A 26,030-nucleotide genomic window follows, 5' to 3' on the forward strand; every position below is an offset into this window, starting at 1 on the left:
CCTTCAAACTGGTCACACAGATCGGCACCAGGGAACTGTGACAGCAAGAGAAGGAGGAACAGCCATTGTGTGGGAAGTGACCACAGGGCATCTAACTCCTGCTCCAGGTCAGGAGAGGTTGTGAAAATCAGCCACAAATGGAGAATCATGCTTCTGAAAACAGGGCTCTGTCAGCTTTCTTTGTGGCTAGTTCAACTGCATGAGCAGCACACCTACCTGGAGGTGTATTTAAAACCACTTCCCTGGCTTGCAAGAGAAAGTGATGTCCAGATATCCTGGCAATTCAGGATGGAGTGGCAGGGGTGATAAATCTGGGCACGGGACAAGTGCCAATGAAGTGTGGGCCAACTCTAGTGTAAGGGAAAAGAAAGAATAAGCTGAATTACAAACAGGTGATGGCATATGTTGTACTTGGCTCACACAGCCAGGGGAAAGTGCCAGTGCAGGAGCACTGCAAAGGCTGAGTTTATGAGACAGAGCAGGCTCTGGCCTGTATAGGAGGGAACAGTGTCTCCAGCCACTGGGGCTGAGCTGTACCCACGACAGCAGTCTGAGATCAGGACACCACAGCTTCAGCCAGGAAGGGGAGTAGAGTGTTGTGCAATAATTTGTGTTGCGTGGCTTAGTCCTGAAGATCTATGGGGCACTCTCAGAGGCAGCTTAATGGGTAATTTGGCCCACAGCCACTTTTGTTCTGGAAATACCGTCTAAATGCAGACTTGACTGCTTGCACATGAAGATTGCACTGCTTGCACTTGAACTGCTCAGAGTCCCCCATGTCTTAGTGCTTCATCTTTTCAACCAAAATATAATGTACAGTCAATGCCTGATGAAACTACGAAAAAGTCGGAAAATCAATGAAAAGGAAATTTTCCTAATCCTTTTGACCTAGATGTGTAATTTTTAATGTGGTCTCTCAGATATTCCCATTATTGAGTTAAATGGTTGTAGTGAACAAGTTCTTCTCTGCTTATGTGATATTTATTACAGCTTTTCTTTTATTTCAGTCATCTTGCCATTTTATTTGGAGATGTTAATTCTCCACCAGAAAGTTATGGATGTGCATAGTAAAAAGATGTGTCCTCAGCACAAATTTCACGGGCTGGGAGGAGTTATCTCTGTGTTCAGCAGCTAACAATTGTCAGGAAAATCTAGCACAGCTATCCATGGTAAAAAAAAAAAAAATGCTGGAGAAAATGTTATGTTTCTCTAGAAAAAAAAAAGCATTCCCAGGAACTCCCATGAGCTGTGATTCATGAGTGAGAGGAGGGTGACAGCAGAGGACTAGGCTAGCAAGGAGTAAAGGGTTCCAAATGATAGATTTGATATGGAATCAAGTGTCCCCACAAATCTGGAGGAAATACAGCAAGAGACAAATAAATCCAAACACATGAGAGTTGCCAAGAATAGCAGGAAATAAATTTTCTTTTAATATGGATTATATAGACTCTAGCATTAAAACAGTGTTCTCCTGGACAGGAGCACCTCTTCCTGTCCCTGCTGAAAGCAAGCAACAGAAAGGCTTCTGACCACTTCCCAACCTGTATGAAAGTTAAATTTCTATATGCTGTACAGTAGCTATGTTACCCAGTTATGTATCTATAGTGATGAATATTCACCTCTAAATAGAGTGCAGACTTGACCCAGTCCAATTTCCAAGATCCATCTCCATCCTACCTTCCTCCACACAGGCAATTTTCACAGGTATCCCTGTGGCATGGAAGCCAGTGGCTGCCAGTGGCTTGAATGTCTCTGAGATCAAGCTCTCAGTACCCTCCTCTCTACAGAAATGTGCACCCTCTCAGTACAAAGAAATCCCTCCTTCATTCCTAGTCTCATGAGCCTGGAGGATTCGAGAGGAGCATCACCCTCTGAGTAGCAGTGCAGTGCTCCTATATGTAGAAAAAAATTCTAGTCACTGCATGGTTTGGATTCTTTCTCCAGTACACTGGATAAATATAGAGAGATTTAGCCCATCCTGGGCTAATTTTGACCTCATATGGAATCTGTCTGCACAGGTTGTCTTCCCCCACAGAGGATGTGACCAGCTTCTTGCTGCATACAGCAGAAATGCAGCTCCTGGCAAGATGGTCCTACACTAATTGTTTTTGCTCTTTTTCTCAGACATCTGCCTCTATGCAGCAAACTGTCCCCAATACTGTGTGACCCTGGCTCTGTGCAACAGGGCAGTGCTCCTGCAAGTCTGAAGGGTTCAGCAGATGATGTGAGGGGAGTGAATACCAAATCTAGCAAACTGGCTTTCAGCTATTTGGGAACAACACAGAGATCCTAGAGACAGAGTCTTGCTGATCTTCTGGTGCCCCACAGAATCATGCCACTAAGAGTCACATGGAGTGATTAATATAATTCAGACTGCTCTTCCCCACTTACCCTACCTGGTCTCATCATGAAAACTGCCCATATACCTAGAAATGTTCTCCATATATCCAGAAAACAAAGTCCTCGAGCAGACCAGACATCCAGTGCTGCCACAGTGAATTCTTCTGCCCAGGCTGGCCTACATAAGCACTTATACCTGCAGACATGTTTTCCTTCCCCATCAGCACCTGGCTCTGTGCAGGTCAGCACAGTCAGAGATTCTGCAGGAAAATTCCAGGTCCCGGGTAAACAGCAATCCCAGATAATGATTCTGTTCCCACATCCGATTCCAGTTTGCAACTCCTTCCTGCTTTGTGCATTAGCTTCCAGGTCAGGAGGTAGGAAGTCAACTGGAGATTGAAAGCAGGCACAGCAACTGGAGAGTGTGGAGGTAGCCAGACCAAGACAAGGCACCAAGACAAGATAATTCATTGCAAGGTCTCAGTAATGTCAGGTCACACAAGTTCTTCATGGGCTTTCGTGGCCTTAGGAGCGGAGGCAGCTGTAATTACTGCTCCCTGAAACTTGCCTGGAATGGGCATCAAGAGATGTCTTCAGTGGGAAGGGAGGGACAAGAACAGGGGAGAGGAGGAGAGGAGAGGAGAGGAGAGGAGAGGAGAGGAGAGGAGAGGAGAGGAGAGGAGAGGAGAGGAGAGGAGAGGAGAGGAGAGGAGAGGAGAGGAGAGGAGAGGAGAGGAGAGGAGAGGAGAGGAGAGGAGAGGAGAGGAGAGGAGAGGAGAGGAGAGGAGAGGAGAGGAGAGGAGAGGAGAGGAGAGGAGAGGAGAGGAGAGGAGAGGAGAGGAGAGGAGAGGAGAGGAGAGGAGAGGAGAGGAGAGGAGAGGAGAGGAGAGGAGAGGAGAGGAGAGGAGAGGCAGTACTCGGATTCAATATAATCTTTTTGAGAAAAATATAATGCCATACTAAATCCAGACTTTTTCCTTTTGGTAGGAGATGTGTTTGAGGGAGGCAATGGGCTTGAGACAAAAACTTCCCAGAGGTAGTTATAAATGATCTGTTGCCACCCAGTGAGGGGTGCCTTGGGTTCAGGACAGCTCATCTCCCAGTTCTGTCACTTCCCTGAGGCCAGCAGACACAAGGAGGGGAATGTGCTATCACACAACAAACTCAGTGGCTCAGGAGAATCAGAGAGGCTCAGGCTGACCAACCACATCTGAGTTCATGCTGATGCCAGGCAAGAAATCTAGGGCAGGAGTCCTAGGGCATGAAGGTGAGATGAGATGTAGCTTAGGGCATCTGAACCATTGGGGAGGACTTCATCCTGTCCCCATTTCTGGCTCTTTCCAGGGGCAAAACAACAGAAGGTGCAGCACATTTATAAGGACCTCTGGGAAATGAGCTGCTCACAGCCTGCCAGGCAGAGTGTGAGAGAAAATAGGGGAGAGTCCCCTATCATCAGTAATAGAGTATAAAGATGACAACAGCTACCATGACAGATTGGCAGAGAGGATACTCTGTGCCCTGCAGCACCTGAAGAAGAGGATGTAGAAGAAGGCATAGAAGCAAGGAAATAATGGGGGAATCCCAAGCAAGAAGCACTGTCTTGGACTGTAGGTAGTGGATGATGCCTTCTCTTCTCTCTCCTCCTTTTCCTCTCCTACTGTTGGTAGCTCACAGAGCATCAGGCCTGCGCTGCTGCTCCAGGAGCTGCCTGCAAGGGAGAGGCAGGGGCTGCCCGGACCGGCGGAGACGTCGAGGAGGAAGGCCAGCCAGCTGGCGACAGATCTCATCTGAAGACAAGCACACACACACAGGTTGACAGATAATCAAAGCTTCCTTCAAATTCTTCACCAGCAGAATAGTTAGAGGTACATCCTTTACTGCATCAGAGACTGTTTAAACTGCTCAATCCTCATATACATGAGGGAAGCAAAGCAAGTCCTTAGGCTTTTATGAATTTCCTTCTGGCTTTATGCATGTACATTACATGTTAAAACCACCTGTATTTTGCTGCAACAAAGAGTGCATAAAAAATCAAGACTGGATCCTGCTTCTATTCATGAATAGAAATACTGAGATTTACTCTTTAACCTCAAAGGACTACAACTTTGAGTAAGGGTGTGTCTGGGACTACTAGACCATGATCAAGATCGAGGAATAGAGAGCTATAATATTTTTTAGTAGCACAATATCTACGTCCCAGTTTTTTTTTATCATGGCATGTGTATTATGTCCAAGACTGCATTGCATCAGAGCTCTTTCAAAGTCCAGGGAAGCTATTGCATGTGGATCAGGGTCTAAGCCAGCTAGTTAGCTTGGAGACTCTATCAGATGGCTGCAGCTACCCTGTGATACCACTCACCTTGCATGACCTCATTCTCCTTGCAGATAATGCGAGTGCACACCTCCTTGTTTATTACATACATGCGACGCACGCTGCGGGACCACCGGGATCACCAGCAGAAGGCACAGGGACACAAAGAAACAAGGAAGGGGAACAGGGAATAAACATGTATATTCACTAGTGAGCAGGCAAATCCTAATTTTTTTTGTTATTTCTTAGCCAAGAATAAGGCTGCTCAATAGCAAAGGAATCATTGTAAAGACTTAATGAAATCTTAGAATTATAGAAAGGCTTGGGTTGGAAGGGACCTTGAAGATCACCTAGTTCCAAACTCACTTCCTTGGGCAGGAATGTCACCCACTGGATCAGGCTGCTCAAGGCCCCACACTGGACCTTGCCTTGAACACTTCCAAAGATGGAGCATTGACAACTTCCCTGGGCAACCTGTGCCAGTGGTGTGTCACTACCTCTGAGTAAAGAATTTCTTTCTGACAACAAATCTAAATCTCTCTTCTTTCAGATAAAACCATTCCCCCTTGTCTTATTATTTGCCCGTGTAAAATGTTGCTCTCCCTCTGTTTAATAAGCCCCCTTTAGGTACTGCAGGCTGCAATGAGTTCTCCCTGGAGCCTTCTCTTCTCCAAGCTGAATAATCCCAGCTCTCTGAGGCTGTCTGTAGATGTGCTCCATACCTCTGATCATTGTCATGGCCCGATAAATGACCACATACCTTAAATATGGATTACAGTATAGGGCACATTGCAGCTCCTTAGTGCTGCACAGACTGCAGCCATTGTGCTGTTTTAAATAATTACCCTAAAAGGACGCTCTGGGGATAGGCTTCATCTCACCAATAGGTTCCTAGAGAAAACCTCTAGTCTTCAAAAGGAACAGTTACTGAACTGGACATACCATTTCTGGGCAGTTTCTAGTGCTTTTCTTAGGGACTGCTGGTTTCTTACCTTGTAACACAGAGGTAGCTGATACACTGCTTTACTGGCTTGTGAACAGAGTACAGGCGCGTGCAAGGGAACTTTTCCTCACGGCAGTCTGGGAACACACACACAAACACGGAGGTGCAACACAGCATCATGGCCAGGTGCACTCATTCAGGCACAGATATAACCTCATCACTAGCTACAGTCCTCCAGGCTTCCAGGGAAGGACCCCAGCCTCTACTGTTGCTCTCATGTGAGAGATGGGGCCGGTTTAAAGAAGAGGAAAATAGTGCAGCCATTTCTGACCTCCTTGCTTCACAAGACAAAAGGAGGGGAAAGTTTAGTGAAATGCAAACCAAGCCCACTGGACACCCAGACAGTTGCATATTTAAGACATGAATTTCTAATAGATGTGCAATTATCACATTTCAGGTCACAAATCTAGTTCCTAGTTTTCTGGACAATCAACCTTGTAACTAACTAACATGGATTTTCTACTACTATTCCTCTACTACTATCCACTACTATGGATTATCTGGCATGTCCTTCTGAAATGCCAGGTCTTGACCACTGACACTGACACAATATTGATCCATCGTATCTGGTCTGCTGATCTGCCAGCTCTTCCCTTCCCAGGCATGCCATCCGGGAGAAGGCTTCAGCTTCCACTACCATCATTCTCCAGTACTTCTAACTCAAGGAACAATTTAAAGCAATTTTCCAGGAGACAGAGCTGTGTGCCCAGCCAGAACCTCTCTGGAGAGCTAACAGGGTGGGTGAAAGTGGGTCTGGGAGAGGGTGCAGGCAGCAAACTTAAAACACACCTGATGAAGCTGTTGTCGCTTCGCTGTCAGACTGAACTGGAAGACAAGGGTAGCAAAGTTAGTTAGTTACCACGATTCCTTCCTAGAAATCAGCTTAATCAAAACAAATATCTGGAAAACTCTTTCAAGAGCCTTCCATTGTATCTTCTAATGTGGAAAAAGATTGCATTGTTACTGACATGAAACCATAAGGCGAGTCTAGTGCTAGCTAAGCAGTCAACAATGCTAAAAATTTGCCTAAGCTTTCCAATAAAGCATTACCACTACTGTTCAAAATTACAGTGTAAGGACATTCTGATTTAAAAGGTCAGGTAAATTTCTTTAGCTGCTGTAATTACCCTTTACCAAGTCAAGAGGTGAAGGACTTTGTGACTGCCTTCATAAGGAACCCATCTTAAGAAACAGCATCCCAACACCACTGGCTTTTTAATGTCCATGACAAGGAGTCAAAAAGAGGTTGGTTCGTTACTCTCTCTGATAAAGTAACCCATCTGTACCACAGCAAACATTTTATAATTTATCCAGTAACAAACTGGAAAGGAATTCAGAGAACTGACTGCCAGATGCCAGTTCTTATGAGCAGTTACAGAGGACTTCTGCTCAGGTGCCATAGTGTTAGCCAGAAGCATAGACAAAACATGTGTGTTAAAGAGATTGAATCTTTTGAGTGTGGGGCTTAGGGGCAGTCAGAGAAGGCAGGATTCCAGGTATGTAAGGGACTGTGTGAGGAGAGGGAAGGAGGATCCACAACATGTGGCTACAAAATGAGAATAAACTCACCAGGACGAAGAAGTGCAGGTGATGTGGCAGCTGCCCCTGGAAAAAGAGATGTACTGAAAGATCTTAATTTGAGCTTACAGTCTCTTCCCTCCTGCCAGTGTTCTGCTGATGGCTTACCAGTCCTGATTAGTAGCTATCTCACATCTGGTTCATAGACAATGCTGATTGTGGTGTTGTTATTATGTGACTTGTCAGAGTACCTGCAGGCTTTCCCTGCAAATATGCTGGGTGTGCTAGAGCTGATAGGATGCTGCAGAGCAAAGATGGGTCCCAATGGCACATCCTTTGTGAAGAGTTTTGCTTGATCCCTCAATAGTAAGCATTTTGAAGTTTGCTGTAAGGCTTCACTTTTAGTCTTTTAACCTTTAGATGTAGGTCAGTCACCACCAGTTTGGTCTGGACACAGTCCTATCTACCTTCCTACAGACTGTCAGGCCTCATATGCTGAACACAGCTGCTTTCACCTCCCATCCCAACCACAAAGATCATACATCTTTGTAGACACAACATTGTGCTTCCACTTTCCTCTTCAGTGTTGTCTTGAAGCATGGATAAACCACTCTTCAACTAATTAAAGTTGAAAAGAAGGGTATTTATTACATGTGGAATAATTTCTAAAGGCATGTGCAAGGAGGAGTTGCAGACTCCTGCTCTCTATTTATCTAAGAAAGGTTTTATATATTCACATGGTTTCTGTGGATGCCTAATACATAATCATTACCTGCCTGTTTCATATTATAATTAGCTGAATATCTATTATGGCTGGGCAATTGTATCCTCTTAATTGGGTCAGTGGGATTTTGAAATAAGGGAGTGGGCATATGGGAGGAAGAAAGTCATCTTCCTTGCGGTGAACTCTTCACCCATGTCCAGTTGGCAGGACTTTTTCACCTGCTAGTCATGGTCCAAGCTTCTCTTGTTCGATTATTCTTAGAGGCCAGTTATTTTTATGGTTTCTGCCCTTCTACAGTACTCTATCTATCTACTATCTATCATCTATCTATCTATCCATCTATCTATCTATCTATCTATCTATCTATCTATCTATCTGTCTATCTCTCTCTCTCTATCTCTCTATCTCTCTATCTCTCTATCTCCTGTCACTCCTAGCTTTAGTTTCGGATATCTTTTTCACACTTTAACTAGAGTTCATGATTCTTGCTAGCCTCATTTCTAACTTAACTCTTTAACTTACTTAAGATCTTAAACAAAATATGCAGTCTTTTACTGCCTTAATTATATTCCTAGCTGGCCCCTCGACTCATCTGCAGTTTTCAATTATCCTAATTACATTTCCAGCTGGCCTCTTGACTCAGTCTCATGGCAGTCTGACTCAAAACAAATACTGCAGCAAGCTGATGAGCAGAGTCAGGGTAGAGGACAAACTGTGGAGCTGATGTTCTAGACAACTCTCAGATGAGTTCCCATACACTCAGAGCCCGCTCCCCAGAAACAGCCATGAATAGCTGCCTCTCTCTGACCCATAGCATCGACCACATGTGTTCTCCCTCTCCCTGCCCTGCCTAGTCTTCACCACCCTCAGAGAAATGTATGAGAGACTTCTCCAGCAGAGAGAGAAACCATCCCCAAGGCCAGTGGTGACAGATTTGAACTCAGAGTGGGGCTGGAAAAAGTGGGGAGGCTCCTTCTTGAGCCTCTCTTTTCCTCCATTGCCCATTGTTGGAATTGACTACACTCCCAGCAGTTCTGTGTCCTTCTCCTGGGGCCATCTCCACTGTCTAAGGACATGCACTGTGTGCTCTAAGTGCTTATCTTCCCAGTCCTCCATCTACCCTTCCCTTCACAGACATTTTGCTGCCCCCCCTGTGACCCAGCCGCAGGCACGGTAGGGCAGAAAGTACTGAAAGAACAGAATTTCCACTTCCCCACTCCAACAATGCTCAGGGTTTGCTCTACTACTTTCAGGGGATTTTTGGCACCTCTGTTTCCTGAGAACTGAAGCACATCTGCTACCAGTCAGCAGACACACACACACAGCCTGTGTCCCAGTTTGAACCTGTCCAATTTCTCACCCTCATCATTTAGTCTGTTTGTTCCTGCCGCCTTCTCTGGAAGCCAAGGATGTGTGAGCTCTAAATTTCATGGCTTTCTGCAGTGGAAACATCTTCAGGGAGCCCTGGTACATGAAGTGAGATTGGCATTTCCTTGGAGAACAGACCATTAAGTCACCCTAAATTCATCTCCCTTTGTGGAGCACGAGAAGGACTCCCAGACAGCCGTAAGTGCTGGAAGAACGCTGCCACGCATCAGAAGTCAGGAGTTTCTGGGAATAATGGGTAATTTCTGTGACTGTCTAGGCAGCAGTGGTGAAAAGGGAAAAAGAAGCATGAAGATGCCAAGAAATTGGCGCTTACCAGAGCTGTCAGGGGTAACTCCATCTGGAAAAGAGAATGTCCTTGAAAAGGCTTTTCTTTACTTTATGGTTCCTTGCACAGCCAGCCAGAGCCAGCTTGAATTACCTCTCCTGCCATCACTGGCTCATGAGACAGTGGGATCCAACCCAGCAAACACATAATCAAACACAGTACCCCCAACCTGCCCGTATCCACTCCCCTTTCTGGTGGCTGGCCTGGGACTGGATTTCTTAGTGCACGTTGTATCAACCCTTAGTGTATTTTGGAGGCATATCTTGACTTCTCAGATATGGCTGCTGTTGTCATCTTGATGGGAAAGAAAGACTTCAGAAATGAAGGTGCTGAGGGGTCTTGCCACACAGTCAAAACCTCCTTCCTAATCAGTTTAATCCCCATAACAATCTACATCTACTCAGGAACAGAGAACCTGACCTCCTTCTGAGAATGAAAATTCATTATAAACTTCAAGATACTAGGACAGACAGCTGAGGGCACCCATGGCAGAGAAGGAGGGAGGGAGCTCCAAAACCTAGCCTTGACTGCAGATTAATTAATCAGTGGATGAGTTTCTTTGAAAAGCAATTGATGGCAAAGCTGGGGTAGTGGTAGAGAGGTAAAGCATGAAGGAAAGGATGCTTGGAGGACATGTTTTGGGCTGGCTTCTGAATAGTTTTCTGGGAAACTGCAGCTGTTACATGTCATAGGATCATAGCTGGGAGATGGCTGCAGGCTTAGCCAGGGGCTTCAGGTTTGAAGAAAAGGCAAGCCCTTGTGGTCCTTTTTGGTGCTGAAGCATGATGAAAATGTACATTCATTTTATCTTACCATGCGGCAAAAATGGATTAAGGTCCGGAGGGATAAATCAATTCACCCCCAACAACACAGCCAGTAAGAAGATCAGTCCATATCCTTTCCCAATGGCCTCACTACTAAAGCACCATGCCATTTGTGCACCATTCTCCTTAGGATTTTTCTGAGCAGCAGTAGAGCTCCCCAAGCATCTTGTGGTGAAGACATACCAGCTTTTGTGGACCTCCTACAACCCTTGACTGTGAACATAACTTTGTACCCTTCAGCTAAGTGTTCAGGACCCCTGCACTAGAGAATTATTTGTAAAGAGCATGTAACACTTAGCAGGTAGTCTTGGAGAGCTTGTTTAATCTTCACTGAAAAGTAAGCTCGCAATGTCAGAGACAAAGAAAGAGAGAACACAAACAGGCTGTAACTCCACAGGACAACTGGGTCACATGAGCAATCTTCAGCACATCAACATGCCTGTAATACTTACCAGTTGCACTTTCTGGTTCTTGCCCATTGACCATCCATGGAAACCAGTCTGCAAGAGAAGAAGAGAGGGGCGTGACTAATGACAGATTTTTTTGGTCTGCAGGCTTTGTGAAATCTTAATGTTATTCTATCCAGGAGACACCACTGCCCTCTGCTGAAGGGAGCAATGCTCTCTACTCAGCCTCAGCCTCCACTGCTGGCTGCATTTGCTGTTGAAAGGCTCATGGATACAGCGGGTCCTGATCCTGTCCCTGCTGCTTCCAGCAGGGGCAACGGCTAGGCACAGGGACAAGTTAGTAAATGCCTCCAGATTTACCAGGCTTTGCCTTCTGAAATCTCTTTTGATGCATTTTGAAAAAAAAGATCGATGTGGCCTCCCTGCTCCGGAGGCTGAGCAAAATCCCTATCTCTATTCTATAAAAGAGGAAACTGAGTCATGGAAATTATTCACTTTGGGGCACGGATTGAGTCATTGGTACAGTAAAAAGCAGACTGCAGGTTTTGCAGCTCCTCAGGCAAATCATCCAGCCTGTGTATGAGGCACAGAACAGATAATCTTTCCCCTCTCAGCCTCTGGGTGAACTGGAGAAGGGGAATGATGAAGGCTTGGCTGTGCAGGCTACATGGAAGGAATTGAAACTGGGCTAGACTGTTTGTTTGTTTAAATATAAAGAGTGACAGAGCAGCTTCCTTAGAGCAGCCAGGAATAGGAAAATATTTCCTGCTAGCCACAGACGAGGGAAATGTCTGCATAACTAGGGTGGGATGAAGGAAGGAGTTGGCAGGAAAAAGCCAGTGATCTGGGGCACTGCAGGGATGTGTGCATGACCAGCCCAAAAATCAGTACATCCTGCTACGTCCTGCGACCTCAGCCTGCAGCTTTCTGCTCTTAATGGGAGCACTGTGTGGGTAAAAACTATCAGGTCTGGAGTTTTTGTCATAGTTCTTCCACATTCCAAGGCAAGTTGGTTGCAGGCCACAGAGGGTCTCTTGGGACCCCTACATAATCCCGCTCTACAGCATTACAGGAGTTGCTGGACCCTGATATTCTGTTCCCCACCCAGCTGCCAGCTGCTGGCGATTAACCCAGGGAGGGCCAGACATGCATAATAACTTAAGTACACAATTTAATACAGCCCAAAACTTCCCCTCTTCTGGGTAATCTCTTAATTGTAACAAGTAGGGAAGAAAACGGTGTTGAGCACTTTCTCATTTGTTACTGATGCAAAAGGAAGGATGAAAATCCTGAAACCATTGCAGAAGCCAGCAGTGCTGGATTTGAAGAGATGTGTAGAAAAGACAGGGTGGCTCCTCCCCCTTTTCTAACTTTGAAAAGTCAGCTATTACGAATCTTCTTTTCCCCTAGGGGCTGAATAGAAAACCAGTCCAATTCTAAAACAAAAGGACATAAGTGAAGTGAAATGTCTGTATACAAGGTGAGGACACAAAAAGGGTGATTTTCTTATCCCACCTTCAATCACTTCAATTTATAATTACTATGGTACCCAATAAACAAGCCTTATAAACAACTGGACTTTCTTATCCAAGCTGCAGTAAATTCATCCTTGAGATCTAGAACTGCTGCCTTAACTCACCAAATCTGTAGCTTACCCAAAATCAAAAGAAACAATGACAGAACAGCTGGTGATTCCTGTTCTTTTCCAAGTTCAAACAAACAAACCCAAAGAGAAGTGCTAAAACAAAATACTCGAAAGTAAGAAAAATTCCTTTCAGGCTTCCTTCATGTACAATAAAAACCATGGCTTTTTTTTTTTTCCTGTTTCAAATTGTAGTCCACCTAAAAGCTCATCTCTTGGATGCCTCACCTCCCTTCTTTACAGTCATAAACATGACATTGTTTATTGTACACCTTTAACAGAAAAAGTGGTATTTGGAGCAGAATCAGGTTTCAGCATGAGGGGAGGATCAAGGAGGGTATTAGAATAACCTAGTTTGAAAGTGATACACACAGTCTTTCCTGGACAAAGCTTTGTCCATTCACTGAAATTAACCTTTCACTATCTGTCCTGAGTCTTCTGACTATAATGTCTGATGCTACTGTCTTGGGTTTTTTGTTTTTCTTTTTTTTCTTTTTTTTTTTTTGTGCTTTTTTTTTTTAATTGATCTGAATTTTTGCCAAAGTATCTCCAAGCAAACAAAGTAATGGAGACACAAAACATAATAACAACAACCACCACCACTAAAAGCAGAAAATGGTCTGAACTACAGAGGTGAGGTTTCTCAAAACAGCTGTACAAATACTACAAAACCTCCCAGCAGTTGAGTGGCTTGGAATGAGGTCATTCCAGCAGGAACTGCTAGTGACAGCAAACATGTCACAACTGTGACAGAACAAATTTTGCAGAGCACTGGGAAATGACCTGCAGATCATGCATACATAGGTGGTACAACAGTAAGCACAAAGCATGCCTAACCCTCTTTCTCAGCTTGATCTGGATGTTTTGCTTACTATAACATACCTGCAGCAGAAGCTGTGGACCTCTGTCTCTTGTGGCTCCCAGTACTTACTGGAGATTGTCACAGATGGGAAAATGTTTCCAGTTCATAATTTTCTCCTTACAGTCCTACATCTACCTTGCCTTTCCTGTTCAGTCCTTTCCCCTTCTCTACCCCTCTACATATCTTTGTCCCTTAGATCATTGCACATTGTTCTGTGTAGGAAACTCCACGGGGCCCAGATGGGGAAGAAATCCTTCCCCTGGGCATAAGGACTCACCAGCTGGGGACAAGAAGAGTGTTAAGACACAAAACAGTATACAGGTTCCAGAAGTCTTCATCCCTGTGGAGCAGAGAACAGAGGAAAGCTAAGAGAGGAACTGGTATACCCTCCCCTACGCCTCAGAAACTTTGCTTGTTGTACCCATTTTCCTCTCAAGACCATTTGGTCTTCCCAGCCTTCCTCCTGTCTCCCTTCTTATGTGGCCAGTTTCCCAGGTATTTCTGAAACATTCTGGATTGAACTTATAACACCACCTGCTTTGTTCCTCTTTTCCACCTCCTTTCTCCCGTCCCAATCTCTTTTCCCATTTGGATGGCTAAGACCTGCTCCACACACACCCTCAGCATACAATAGAAAGTTTCCCCCACGTTCTCTCCCTCCATTCTCTTCTACTTTTCAGCTATTTCGAGGAGCACTGAAAGAAAAGACAGAGTCCCCATCACTTACTGCAGCCCTCAGCTTCCACTCCCTTCAGCAGCAGACGCTCTGTTTTTCCCTTTCGGCGCCCCCCCACTTTAGCTATTGGGTAAATCACATGCAGCCACACCCAGAACACGTTCTCCTTTTGGTTGTCTTCAAAATACAATTTCTGGGAAAAGAGAAAAAAAAAAGGAAAAAAAAAACCCCAAGAAGCCAGCGAGATGGAGGGATATGGTATCATCATGCATGTGGAATGAGGGGGGGAGCGAAGAGCAGCAGCCCACACCCTCATTCCAGAGTTTATTGTCCTCCGAAGGGGCTCCTCCCATTCCCCCAGGATGGCCCAGCACCAGGGATGGATTCCTGGGTCTGCGTTGCACACTGGCGTCCCGTTTCGTCCTGCCCTTCAACGCAGCCCGGCTTCTCCTCAGGCCGCTACCTCTAGCCACGTTTACCGTCTCAGCTGCCGCCAGTCCCCACCCCAGTGCTCCGGTCCCTTTCCCCGTTTCCCTGGCTGCCTGTGGCACAGGGACACTGCGGAGCCCGCATCCCGTTCTCTCGCAGGACGCGCCCGGATGCTGCCCGCGGCTCTCCGCCCTGCGGCACCGAGCGGGGCCGGTGGCGGGGCCGGGGCCGGCGGGCAGGCGGGCTGGCAGGAGGGCATCGGCGGGCACGGCAGCGGGGACATCACCCCACTGCCTCGCTGGCGCTTGCCGGCGGGATAGAGGGACTGGGCTTCCCACTGGACCAGGCTCGTAGCGGGCAGGGAGCACAAGGAGCTCAAGGAACGGGAACAGGTACCGGCCACGGGGCCCGTCCTGCAGCGCCGCTGCCGTTCTGGCCTGAGAAAGGCAGGCAATTAAAAAAAATTAAAAAAGGAAAAAATATTAAAAAGTAGGAGGATGAGAGAGACACAAACTGAGAAGGAAGATGATGAATGAGACCTGACCTTCACTGCCATCCTCCTGACTCCCCTGTGCCTCCAAGCACGGTGCATTTTACGATTGCCCCACAAGTCCCACTGGATTAGGTAGTCTCCCCTAACTCTTCCTCCAACAGCCCCTGGATCCAACCTCCTCTTGTTGCTTTCACTGCCTTCTTTTCCCTTTACTACTTCTGTAAAAACTGTGCTGGGTTTGAGGAGGCACTGGATGAGGTTCAAGACACAATCTCAGTCCTGGAGCCAAGGAGAAGGCTGGGAAATGACCCCAACTCCCTACCTCATACAGCAATGAAAGACAGAAAGGGAAAGCTGTGTCTCCTAAGGCTCATCCTGGTAGCTTGGTAACCCCATTTCTTCTCAACTAATTTTAAACTGAAAATAAAATCCTACAATGCCTTATACAGTTACTAAGGAAATGTTCACTATGTCCTCCTTGCCATGCCAGACCCATGTTGCCCACACAAGACATAACTGAAGCCACCTTGTCTTACCTGAGAGTGGCTGAACATTGTTGTTGGCAGTGCTCAAGAGGAAAACAACTGTTCCTTCTTATTTGTGGTCCTCCCAAGATTCCTGGAGGATGCAGGAGTCTTGGGAGGACCCTGCCAAGTGGTGGACTATACCAGAAGAGGTGCAGAGGGGCTGGGGAAAGCTGAGTATTTCCCTGCTCACCAGGGCAGCCCTATGAACCTAAACATTATTCCTCTCTTTCACTGGAGCAAGACACCACCATTCCCACTTTCAGGATCTGGCTAAAACTGAGTCCATTGGAAATGCCCAAGAGGGATATGATGGAAGTTATAGTCACACACCAATTTGAGGAATCCTCTCGGATCCTTGGCTTTTTCTGGAAGTCCACATAGCAGTATTTTTGGACAATTTTCCACACACCTTGGTTTGGCTTTTGTTTTTCTCTGTGCCTCTGTGTTGTCATTTGAGCTGTTACTGCTTAAGAGGCTAACTAAAACATCCTGAAGGCCTGGTGAGTTTTCAACACATTTATTTGGAAATTTTCATTGATGCCGAATGTTTTCGTCTACCAATGTGTTGATGCACCACCATTTCCCACAGAGCACAGGATCCACAGCCAGTACCGGGTGAGGTTTCTGCTGATTGCTTTTGAACTTTACATTTCTCTCTCAAACTGGAAGACCTTCTCCCTCAGCTGCTTGGTGGGGGTAGATCCCTCGTGCTAGCAAAACCCCTCCATTTGGAGAGCTTGGTGCAGATGGGGGCGATGCTGCTGGTGATGGAATTGCTGGCTGGAAGCAGTTCAGTATTTTACATACCAGACGAGCCGCAGAGAAATAGCTGGAGGTGTCCTGCTGCTCTTGCTCGCGGTGGACACCGGAGGGAGCCGCAGCACACCGGCAGGCGAACGCCCCTTTCTTCTCGCAGTCCAAGCCCACTCTCTAAGAGATGTGGCGCTGCATCTGCAGGCCTTCATCCGGTATGAAGCATCTCCTCTTAGCTCTCCTCTTTTTCTGCCTGTTGGATTAGCAACTGTTCAGCTTGGTTTTTTGTGATAGAAAATAATCTTGATTTCCTCCCCTCCACTCCTTGACTCATGACATTGACAAAGGTTGCTGGACGCCCTTCATGGCTGGGAGAGACGAATACTTCACAAACTTCTGCACGTTCTCTTCTCACTAATGTTGCTGTTTTCTGCTTTGCATGCTGCTGACCTACATCACAGAGTACCTTGGGGGGCATCTACAGCTGATGACTTAAGGTAAAGCACTCTTTCTTCTAAAAGTTTAAAAGGCATCAGTGCCACAGTATGGTGGGAAGAACTGTTCAAAAAAGAACTGTTTGCCACAGTAAATGGCGTGGGTGACTCACAGAGGAAACACTTCCCTACATATATTCCCTCAAGAGCTGACCCCAGTGCCTGTAGGTGTTTACCTAAGATCAGATGCAGCAACAGTGATTCAGCAAAACTTTATCTTCCTTTCCAGTTGTACTGATCCCATTATGTTTATCTGGGATGCTGTAGAGATGGTAGCATATTTTGGATGAGATACAAAATCAGGCTTCCTGGAAATTAAAATCTCCTGGTGCATTTCACCAGGACTGTAGACTACTGCATCTGAACAGACAGTTTAAGTGATCCTGGGGCATGCTATTGGCAAAGGTCTCGGAGACTTTTACTTCTCCTCTTTGTTTCCCTGGCCCTCACATATCCTCATGGTAACAGGGCATTAAGTTACATGCGAGTGATAAGAAATTAATGAACTGCTGTGAGATCTGTGAAGGATCATGTCAATAATGCAGCTCTAGTAGTCACGTGAATTGGGGCTGAAAGGAATTTTCTTGGGACCCCACTGCTGATGGGCTCCTTTAGTACGTGAGGTCTGACACCATCCTGCAGTTGCTCCACTGGTGCTGCTGGGGTCGTCAGTGGGAAGGGACATGAGGTAAAGGGCAGATCCATCTATTCCCAATTTTGGGAGCTTCACATCTTCATCACATTGTAGAAAAGTGAACACTGCCAAGTACAGGAGCCTAGACACACAATTTGTCTCTATTTTACTCATAGTCATGTTTTCTGTTGTCCCATCTACAAAAATAAGGAATTCTTCACCCCTTTATTTCCAAATCAACAAGGCAGTCTTGCAAAATACACTAAGGTAGTCCATGAAACTCTAATACTGGCTCAGCTCCTTCAAATCCATTCAGCATTGTGAAGAACTGAGCACAAGAAGAGGAAATCAGTGAGCTCTTTGCTCGGTGATTTGGCCCTGTGCTTCAGGCTTCTCATGGCCAATGTGGTTATGGTGAGTTGTCAGGGCCTTCCTTCTTCACTGGTGGTGCTTTGGGGTTTCCTTCTCTGCTCTTTCTGCAGTTCTTGCTATCACAAACATCCTTTCTTTCTGATCTTTTGTACTGACTCAGGGTTGATTCCTCCCGGCTGTTTCACCTGTTCCTCCATCCTCTCCTTTCTCCAAGGAGCTGAGCTCAAATACGGCTTTTCTCAGGGAATTTTTTCCAAAACTGTTCTCTCAGGGGATGCATAAGCTTAAAAACATATAAACCCCTCCTGCAGGCTCAGTTATGTGTGTCCATACAGACTCTAGAGCACATAGAAACACCATATTTAATTCAACTGGTCCAATTTTATATACAGATGAGGCTGCAGACACAAGTAAAACACCAGCAAAGAGATGGATTCTCCCCCTGCTTCTCCCATCTCTTCTGGACATCACAAACTCTGGAGCAAATCCAGCAGGCATAATCCTCCTGTTGCAGCACAGCAATCATGCCCTGGAGCAGTAACCAGAGCTGGCTGAAGAAGTCACTGCTGGGAAGTAGAGCTGTGTCTCACACCGACACAGACAGGTTCACAGAGCTGCTCTGGCACAGATCAAGTCACAGCTGAGCTTTCCAAACAATACAGTATCTGTCTTAAAGTCCAGCCTCTTATACCATTTTAGTGTATTTTAGTAGTCCTCCATGGTGGAACAGATTTTAGTGGTTTTGTCTACCCTAACAGTCCAAAGACAGCAAAATGATATTAATTATATTTAAAAATAGTATACCCTGTAAGCTTTTAAACATCATTGGTGAAGGGGGCAAAGCTGTCAACTTTAAAGGCCATTTGCTTTAAATTCTGCAATGTTTATGAAAGATCTGATGTCAAAGCCTTTTTTAAAACTGGCCACATCCGAAATATTCAAACTGTTGAAGTTCTCTGTGTCAGCATTGACACCATTCACCCTGCTTCTGAAAGGATTTAAGAAAGAAGAACAAGTTGTACTGAGTAGAAGAAATGCAAATGATGTTATATGTTAGGAGACAGATTGATGAGGGTTTTACATTGTGGGGAAATTAGGAAGCACCACTTTCAGGTTGGCATCCCTCCATTTCCTATACTTTCACAGGGACTGTAAAGTCTGACTTAAATATTCATTTATATTTTATTCTACAGTTGACATTACAGGAATCTGAACAAAGATTTTGGGCATTCCTGCAACCACATTGATACAAATCACTGGGTTTCCTATAGGTACTGCAGCCAGGTCACCTGAATTTTCCTGTGACCTTCCCCAGGTGTAGTCACTATTCTATTCAATGTCAGACTGATGTCAAGGCAAGCAATGTTAATGAAAATCTGTCCTCATGTGAAATGTGTACATGTAAAAGGCCTGCACTGCTTTAGATCACCTCAGCTTCAAACAGATGAAAACAGCAACAAATATAGACCATTCTATATATCAACATCAACGGTACCTTCACAACATGCCTGTAAAAGGGCAACACTGGTAGCTGAAAAATCTACTTTGGTACTATTCTAATAATTTCTTGCCTCTGTCCATTAATGCAGCTGCCCTGATATGCATCTTCTTATGAAAAAACCTTCAACTGTTTACCTTTGAGTTTTTTGCCATGTCTGCCACCTCAGGTTTCTCTCCAATTTAATTCGTGGGGTTTTTTTGGCTACGTTTTCTTTTTCCTGCATCTAATCTTTTTTCCCCCCTATTTCTGCATTAATTCCTCTGATTCTGTATATGCCTCTTTCTTTCTTTCTTTCTTTCTTTCTTTCTTTCTTTCTTTCTTTCTTTCTTTCTTTCTTTCTTTCTTTCTTTCTTTCTTTCTTTCTTTCTTTCTTTCTTTCTTTCTTTCTTTCTTTCTTTCTTTCTTTCTTTCTTTCTTTCTTTCTTTCTTTCTCTCCTTTCTTTCTTTCTTTCTCTCCTTTCTCTCCTTTCTCTCCTTTCTCTCTTTTTTCCCTCCTCCCAAGTGTTGTCTCCCAGTTTTTCTATCTGAACCAAGCTTTTCTGACTCTGGCGTTCTCTCTGTCTCCTTGGTTTCCTTTCAGTCGCCCTCGCTGGAATGTTGGCAGAAACATATTTTTCTTTGAAAACAAAGAGACTAAATAAGTAAAGGAATAAATAAAATAGCTGGAAGCAGATGGGAGGTCTCAATTCCAGAAGGGTCTGTATTCTGTGAGCTTTTCTCACTTCCTAGCAAAGGAGGAGATAGTTGCACTCCCTGCCCACCCACCCTTGCCTCACAGGGAGCCAGGCTTCCCCCTCCCCTGGTGTGAGGACCTTGCTGGGAGTGATGGATTGCACTGCAGCGAGGGCTGGGAAACACTGCAGGGAGAGGAGGGGGAGGGATGAGGAAGGAAGGGAAGGAGAGAGGGAGGGAAGAAGGGAGGAGACTCGCTGCCAGCGTCAGGATAGGAAGGATGGAACGGGGCTGATGAGACGAAAGGGGGATTGGAAAACGAGGATGGGGAGGGCATGGCTGGGAGAGCGTGCGTTTCTGCAGGCAGCACGGCTCCGATGAGATTGGTGAGCCCAGGAATGATGGAGGCACCAGGCAGTGGGGGCAAGGCTGGCACTGGGTAGCAGAGGAGACGGGCGGGGAAAATGGAAACGACATAGGGAAAGGGAGGAGGAGAGAAAGTCGGAGATAGAGAAAATAAGGCTTTGGTTGTACAGCAACGACAAAAGGACACAACTCTGGCAATCTGGATTTCTTTGGAGCTGTAACAGAGGAGGCAGTGTTGACGTAGAAACACTCAAAAGGTCAAACAAAGCGTGCTGCAAACTGTACTGAAACGAGCTTTCATTGCATTCCGAAGGGTGGTAACAGGATGACCCCCGGGCAGTAGCGAGGTACATCTGTGCAGCCGAAGCTACTGGTGTTGGAGCTTGCAGCGTCTGGCTTCAGCAGCTTCATTGCCCTGTGGATTTTGGCAAGGGGGATGCGTCCTTTTGCCTGGGCACTGTGAGGAATGCAGATGACCTCCTCCCCACTGAACCAATTGCAAGTGCTGCTGAAACATGAGTTGTCATTGTTTGTTGCCTTTCACGCTTCTCTTCTCTCTCCCTTTTTTTTTTTTTTAGTATACATTTCTCCATCTGTTCCTCATTCATTGCCCAGATTTTTCCTCCATCTCTCCGTTTCCAGCATTACCTTCATCCCTCCCTTCCTCTCCCTCTCCCCTGCCCACTCGCAGGAGCAGCGTTGGGAAGGGAAGGGGCTCGGCGGGGGCGCCGGTCTGGGGAGGATGGGGAGCGGGGCGAGGGTGCTGGCAGCCATGTGAGCAGCCCGGAGAACGCTGTCCCGCCCTACAACTTCGCGGAGAGACCCTTCCCCCTCCCGCCATCCACTCATCCTCCCCTCGCCATCCACTCATCCCCTCTGGCTACAGCTGGCTCTCCGCCCCCCATCGCAGTGCACCAGCTGCGGTTTCCAGCTACACTGACCTAGTTTTGGCCTCCCTGCGAGGCACCTCTGTGCCCCTCCTCCCTTAGCACCTGGCGCAGGAGAAAGGAAGGGGAAGGGTCCCCTGGCACTGCAGGGAGCCTCCTGAGCACTGCTCCCATCATGGCGCCGGACCCTGCGAGGGGAGACCAGAATTGGAGATGCAGGCGCCCGCCCCCTAATCAGCTCCATCGGCACAAGGCAGGCGAGAGGAGTGGGGTGTGTAAGCACCCTTGCCAGCGGCGAGAGGGGGCATCAGTTAGATGAAGAAAAATGAAGAAGTTGCTCCCCGCGAATGAGAGAAGAAAACCCCCAGATTGCCAGCTCTCATCAACTCCGGCGATAGAGCTGCCGGACACAAGAGGAAAACGCTAACACGACTGGGATAAACTCGAGGACATTTAACCTGCTGCCTGAAGCTCTTTAGCTCGGAGGGCAGATGTTTATCAGACTTAATGCAGCAAAGTGCTTGCGAGATATAGCCATCCTGTGGTTGCATCAGATCCTTCCCAACAGGCACTGAAATCCAAAGTCATCACTGCAACAGCATTCATCAAAAGACAATGGAGAAGGAGACAGAAAAGGGCAAAACAGGAGTCAAAAAGAGGTAAAGGAGCAGGAAACAAAGGCAGACAGGCAGGAACTTTCTCAAGTTGGAAAAGGAAAAATGCAGTCTGGGAAAAACAGCTGGAGAAGGGGCCAGGCAGACGACAGGGACTGGGAGAAGAGAGATACAGAGAAAGTGTTTTCCTTTGAAATGAGTGTGTCCATCGAAAGCACATTCATCCTCCTGTCCAGCTCCTCAGTACCACTTCTCTGTTTCCCTGCAGCAGAACTGCAAATCAGTTGGGAGAAACGCACTCCTGTCTTGTGGAACTGGGAGCTGCTGGTTATATACCAGTCTTTGAAACTTACCAGCTGCTATTCATCCTTCCCTTTGTTTCTGTGTGCAACTATGCCCGCCTGGGCTTCTTTGTGTCTCTCAGTCCTCAAACTGTGCCCAGAATAAGGATAACAGGAGCCTCTGACCTTCTCCAAAGTTACCTATTCAATGAGATGCATGCACTCCTCCCTTATGTCCCCAAACGGTTGCTGTCTGTCAGGAAAGGTCTTTCAATGCCCCTGGAAGCCCTTTTCTTCTGTCAGGATTGTACCCTGAGCCTGAGACTCGTCTCAAATGCGGAGAAGAAGGGGGTTCCCATTCCTTCTATTCCAGCACATGCACACGCCACTCTTATTTTGTCCCAGTATTAACAGCAAAATAATTATTTCTCCCCGCAGTAGCCGGTTGGCTCCCTTCCCACTGCCTGGCATAGGAAACGGGCAGTCGCGCCCTCCCCTTGACAGTGCGTTCGGCACCGGTCGCCCCTCCAGCCCACGATCGCTCTCCATCTCAGCAGGGATTCAGAGGTCCCCGAACGGCGCTACCCGGGCAGCATCACCCGCGGTGCCCCGGCCCTTCTACCCCCACGCCACTCCCCGCCCCGGGGCGCTCCCGAGCCCGGCCCGCGCTGCCGCTGGCAGCACGGCGGCGCTGGCAGCCAGCCCGGCCGCAGAGACCTCGCCGCCGCCGCCGGGCCCAGCCGGCTGCCACGGGCAGGGTTGGGCTCCTCGGCACCGCCGCCACCAGCGCCTCCACCGCTGCCCGCAGCGCCCCGCCCGCCCGCGCCCGCACACGGGCAAGGAGGATGCGGATGTGCGCTCGGGTGCGGGTGGGCAGCGGAGGCGAGCCTGGGGCTGGACCCTCCCCGCGCTTGAGCCGCAGCCTCCCCACCCCGACCCCTCTGCTGCCGCTCCGTGTGTCCGTGCCGGCAGCAGCGGCGGGCAGACCCCACCGGGCTGGTCCCCACCCGAAGGGGGGGGCAGAGGAGCAGCTCGGCACTCGGTGTCACGGGCAGCAAGGCATGGAGCTGTACGTAGGGAGCAGGGCCGACTCTGGCATGGGACGCCCGCGTGTGTAGGGCAATGGACTGTGTTTATGCAGAGACATGGGTGGATTCGGATTGACGAACCACATGGAGTCAGGTACACGGGCGACAAACCCACCTGCAAGGGGGGTGACACATTCTGGAGGGCATGGTGTGGGACTGAGTCAGTGACACCTGGAACTTTCTGCAGATCCCCTTAGCTGGGAGTCCTTTGTGTTAGCAGTAGTTTCTCCATTTTCTATCTTACAGTAGTTAATTCAGAACAGGAATTAGTGCAACAGCAGAACCAACGAGAAGCTGGGGTTGTATGAAATGAAAGATGATTTTGCACCACTTGGCATAGTCATGGTATGAAACAAGAATGATACGGCCATTTTCCTGTTGAAACACAGGCCAGAAGTTGTTTCCCTTCACTGGACCATCTGTGTTCATATGTGAACCCAAGCATTCATGTGTGAACACAGGCCTATACCTTGCCTTATAAATATATTTTTTTTACCATTCAGTCATCCAAGCGGGAAGCAGAAACATTGCTATGAGACTCAGCTGACCAAATGAGTAGTTACTGAAGACACAGGGGAGCACACACTCAGCACACGGGAAAATAAGTATAAATAATTAGGCTTAGCAACATTTTCAGGCTGGACTTTCCATCATTGTTGCATCACAAGGTCACACACCCGACCAGAGACAGTATATGAAACTTTACAATGTGAATAATGGGATAATATCCTGCAGGCTTTGGCTTCAGGACTAAACAGCTGGTTTGCAGTTGTAGTGAACTCAGTGACAAAAGATGTTTCATGGAATCAACCGTGAAATCAGATTTTGCATACATTAAGGCTTTGGACCAGTCCTTACATTATGCATTACAGAGTGCATGGGAAAAATCTCAAAAGAAAGGTGCCAGGATTTGTTAGTGTTCAGAGGCATCCATTCCTTGTTGATACTACAATTATAATTCTTCCCTAAAGGGTGAAGCTTGGTATTCTTTCTGGACCACTGACACTGGGGGCACTGTCCAATATAGTTATTTCACAATAATATAGTAAGAATTTTGTCCTGAGAATAGATTTATGGATAAGAGGAGAGACTTGCCTTCACTGGCAAAAATTAAAAAAAAAAGAAAAAGAAAAAAGAAAAGAAAAAAAGGAAAAAAATAGAAAAAATAAAAAAGGTCTTGCCTAATTCTTGGAAACTATAACATCTACATGCAACTCAGTTGCAGCAACAACTCTTTATTAAAAAAAGAACTCAAAAGCTTCTGCAGCCGTAGTCACATCCTAGGTTGGCACATCCTAAGTAATAAATTGACCCTTTCTTCTGTTTTACCTCTCCAAGAAAGGGTAAAAGACTCTCATGACTCATTCCAAACTCACTTAATTTTCCAGATGATGCGAAATTGTTCTAGAGATATAAGGTATACAACCTGTGACAAAGCTCAACTACTACAATTCCAGCAGTTAAATGAACAGTAATAAAAAGGATACAGGGCTACATTTTTGCATGAGAGAGCTCTATGAAGGTAAGTGGTAGTTGGCAGAATAAATTGTTACTAATAATTGTAAGACCCAGCTGAAGTATCCCAAATGGTTTGAGATCAAATATCTTACTGTTACCATAACGAGTGTTTTTCCTGTACTTGTAGAATGACTTCCTCTCAGATGTCTTATAACCAAACATGCATTTGTATGGCCAAAAATCTACATTCCTGAATTCCCCAGCTGTGCAATTCTCCTCTTTCCACAAACTGCTAACCATGTTTGAGCAGCAGAGGCACCTGCCTTACCACTTGGTTGCTTACTGAAATATAAAATAAAAAAAAAATCTGCTATTACTGTGTCACTGTAGTTATATAAATCCTAATGCAGACATTTTTCTTTCCTCTTTTCTTTATGCTGTCTTAAAACCAGCATGCAATTCTCACTCTGAAATACATGTGCATGCTGGCAATGTGCAGTTGTTGCACAATCTTCAGCAAAGCAGTGATACCACAGTCGCTCTTTGTTAGCAAATTCTCTGTGTAAACAAACCCCATGCACCTCACAGCCTGAAGTTACAACTTTTGAAAGTGCGAACTTCATGCACATGGGAACTCTGCTCTAGAAGGCTTCAGAATGTAGTAATTCTGTCACAAAAAGTAGTATTTTGCTACTGTCAAAACAACAAAAATGCTGTCTAGCATTTTGGTGTTCTTTATCTATATCTATTATCTATTGCTAGTTTACCCTGCTGGTACTTGCCTACAATTGCCTCCTGCTCTCAATTTGTGCTTTCAAGTTGGCTTTGAAGTGGGTGATAGTATCTTTTTCCTTATATTGTTGTACAGAGTCAGAAGGAGGGGAGCTTGAATTTGGAAGTGGTCTCCAGGTTGCAGCCATGAGAAGCCAGAAGCCTTGGCAAGCAACACAGCAGAAGGGAGAGCATTGGATGATGTCTGTTAAATAGGGATTTTGGCTTCTGACATCATCTGTGAGGTAGCCTTGCCTCATACTCATTAAGCAAATTGTTTTCAGAAGAGCTGCCTGAATCACATGTGAGGTTTGGGGAGTAGGACCCAGATGTTTGCAGAAAAAAATGAACAAACTGTCGTTCGGGTGAGAGAATTAAGATGGGTAGGACAGCACTGCCACATGCTGAAGAGGTAAAAGAAAGCAGGTTGAATGGGAACATTTGTGGTAGGATGGGTGTTTGGGCATGACCAGTGGCTGTATCCCATATTTGCAAAGTTGGAAGTGCAACACAAGTTATTGAGGAACACACGTGTTGTTCCCCTGGTGTGCAGTGTGGGTGTTGTGTCTAGAGGTTCTGAAAGTTGGGTGAAGGAGACGTTCACACAGGAAAATGTGAAATATACAGCTGATACAATATAGTGAATGAAAAGGGTGTGGTACCGAGGAA

The 26,030-nt window shown here is 46.4% G+C and overlaps 1 protein-coding gene across 2 annotated transcripts; it reads right to left on the minus strand.

Moving 5' to 3' along the window:
* Window positions 1-3,269: 3,269 nt before the first annotated feature.
* Window positions 3,270-14,329, minus strand: MFAP5 (microfibril associated protein 5). 2 transcript variants are annotated; one of them, XM_059838352.1, is made up of 9 exons: window positions 14,073-14,329; window positions 13,623-13,685; window positions 10,887-10,934; window positions 9,599-9,622; window positions 7,224-7,259; window positions 6,444-6,479; window positions 5,644-5,731; window positions 4,700-4,773; window positions 3,270-4,127 (listed from the first exon to the last, which is right to left on the minus strand). In XM_059838352.1, the coding sequence occupies exons 1-9, from the start codon at window positions 14,287-14,289 to the stop codon at window positions 4,009-4,011; spliced, it is 705 nt and encodes a 234-aa protein (XP_059694335.1). In that variant the 5' UTR covers window positions 14,290-14,329; the 3' UTR covers window positions 3,270-4,008. The 2 variants fall into 2 exon arrangements, with proteins under 2 accessions (XP_059694335.1, XP_059694336.1); XM_059838353.1 differs by lacking the exon at window positions 9,599-9,622 and having other exon boundaries at window positions 14,073-14,328.
* Between the last annotated feature and the right edge of the window lie 11,701 nt (window positions 14,330-26,030).

The sequence above is a fragment of the Haemorhous mexicanus genome, chromosome 2 (assembly GCF_027477595.1).
Source record: "Haemorhous mexicanus isolate bHaeMex1 chromosome 2, bHaeMex1.pri, whole genome shotgun sequence".
NCBI lineage: Eukaryota > Metazoa > Chordata > Aves > Passeriformes > Fringillidae > Haemorhous > Haemorhous mexicanus.

Excerpts from the sequence above, each read along its gene's own strand:
- MFAP5 (XM_059838352.1), bottom strand. The coding sequence starts at position 14,289 with ATGATGATACCATATCCCTCCATCTCGCTGGCTTCTTGGGGTTTTTTT. Across the intron at positions 9,623-10,886 it reads AGAACCAGAAAGTGCAACTG|ATGGAGTTACCCCTGACAGC; the intron begins GTAAGTATTACA and ends TCTCTTTTCCAG. Across the intron at positions 6,480-7,223 it reads ACCTGCACTTCTTCGTCCTG|TTCAGTCTGACAGCGAAGCG; the intron begins GTGAGTTTATTC and ends CTTGTCTTCCAG.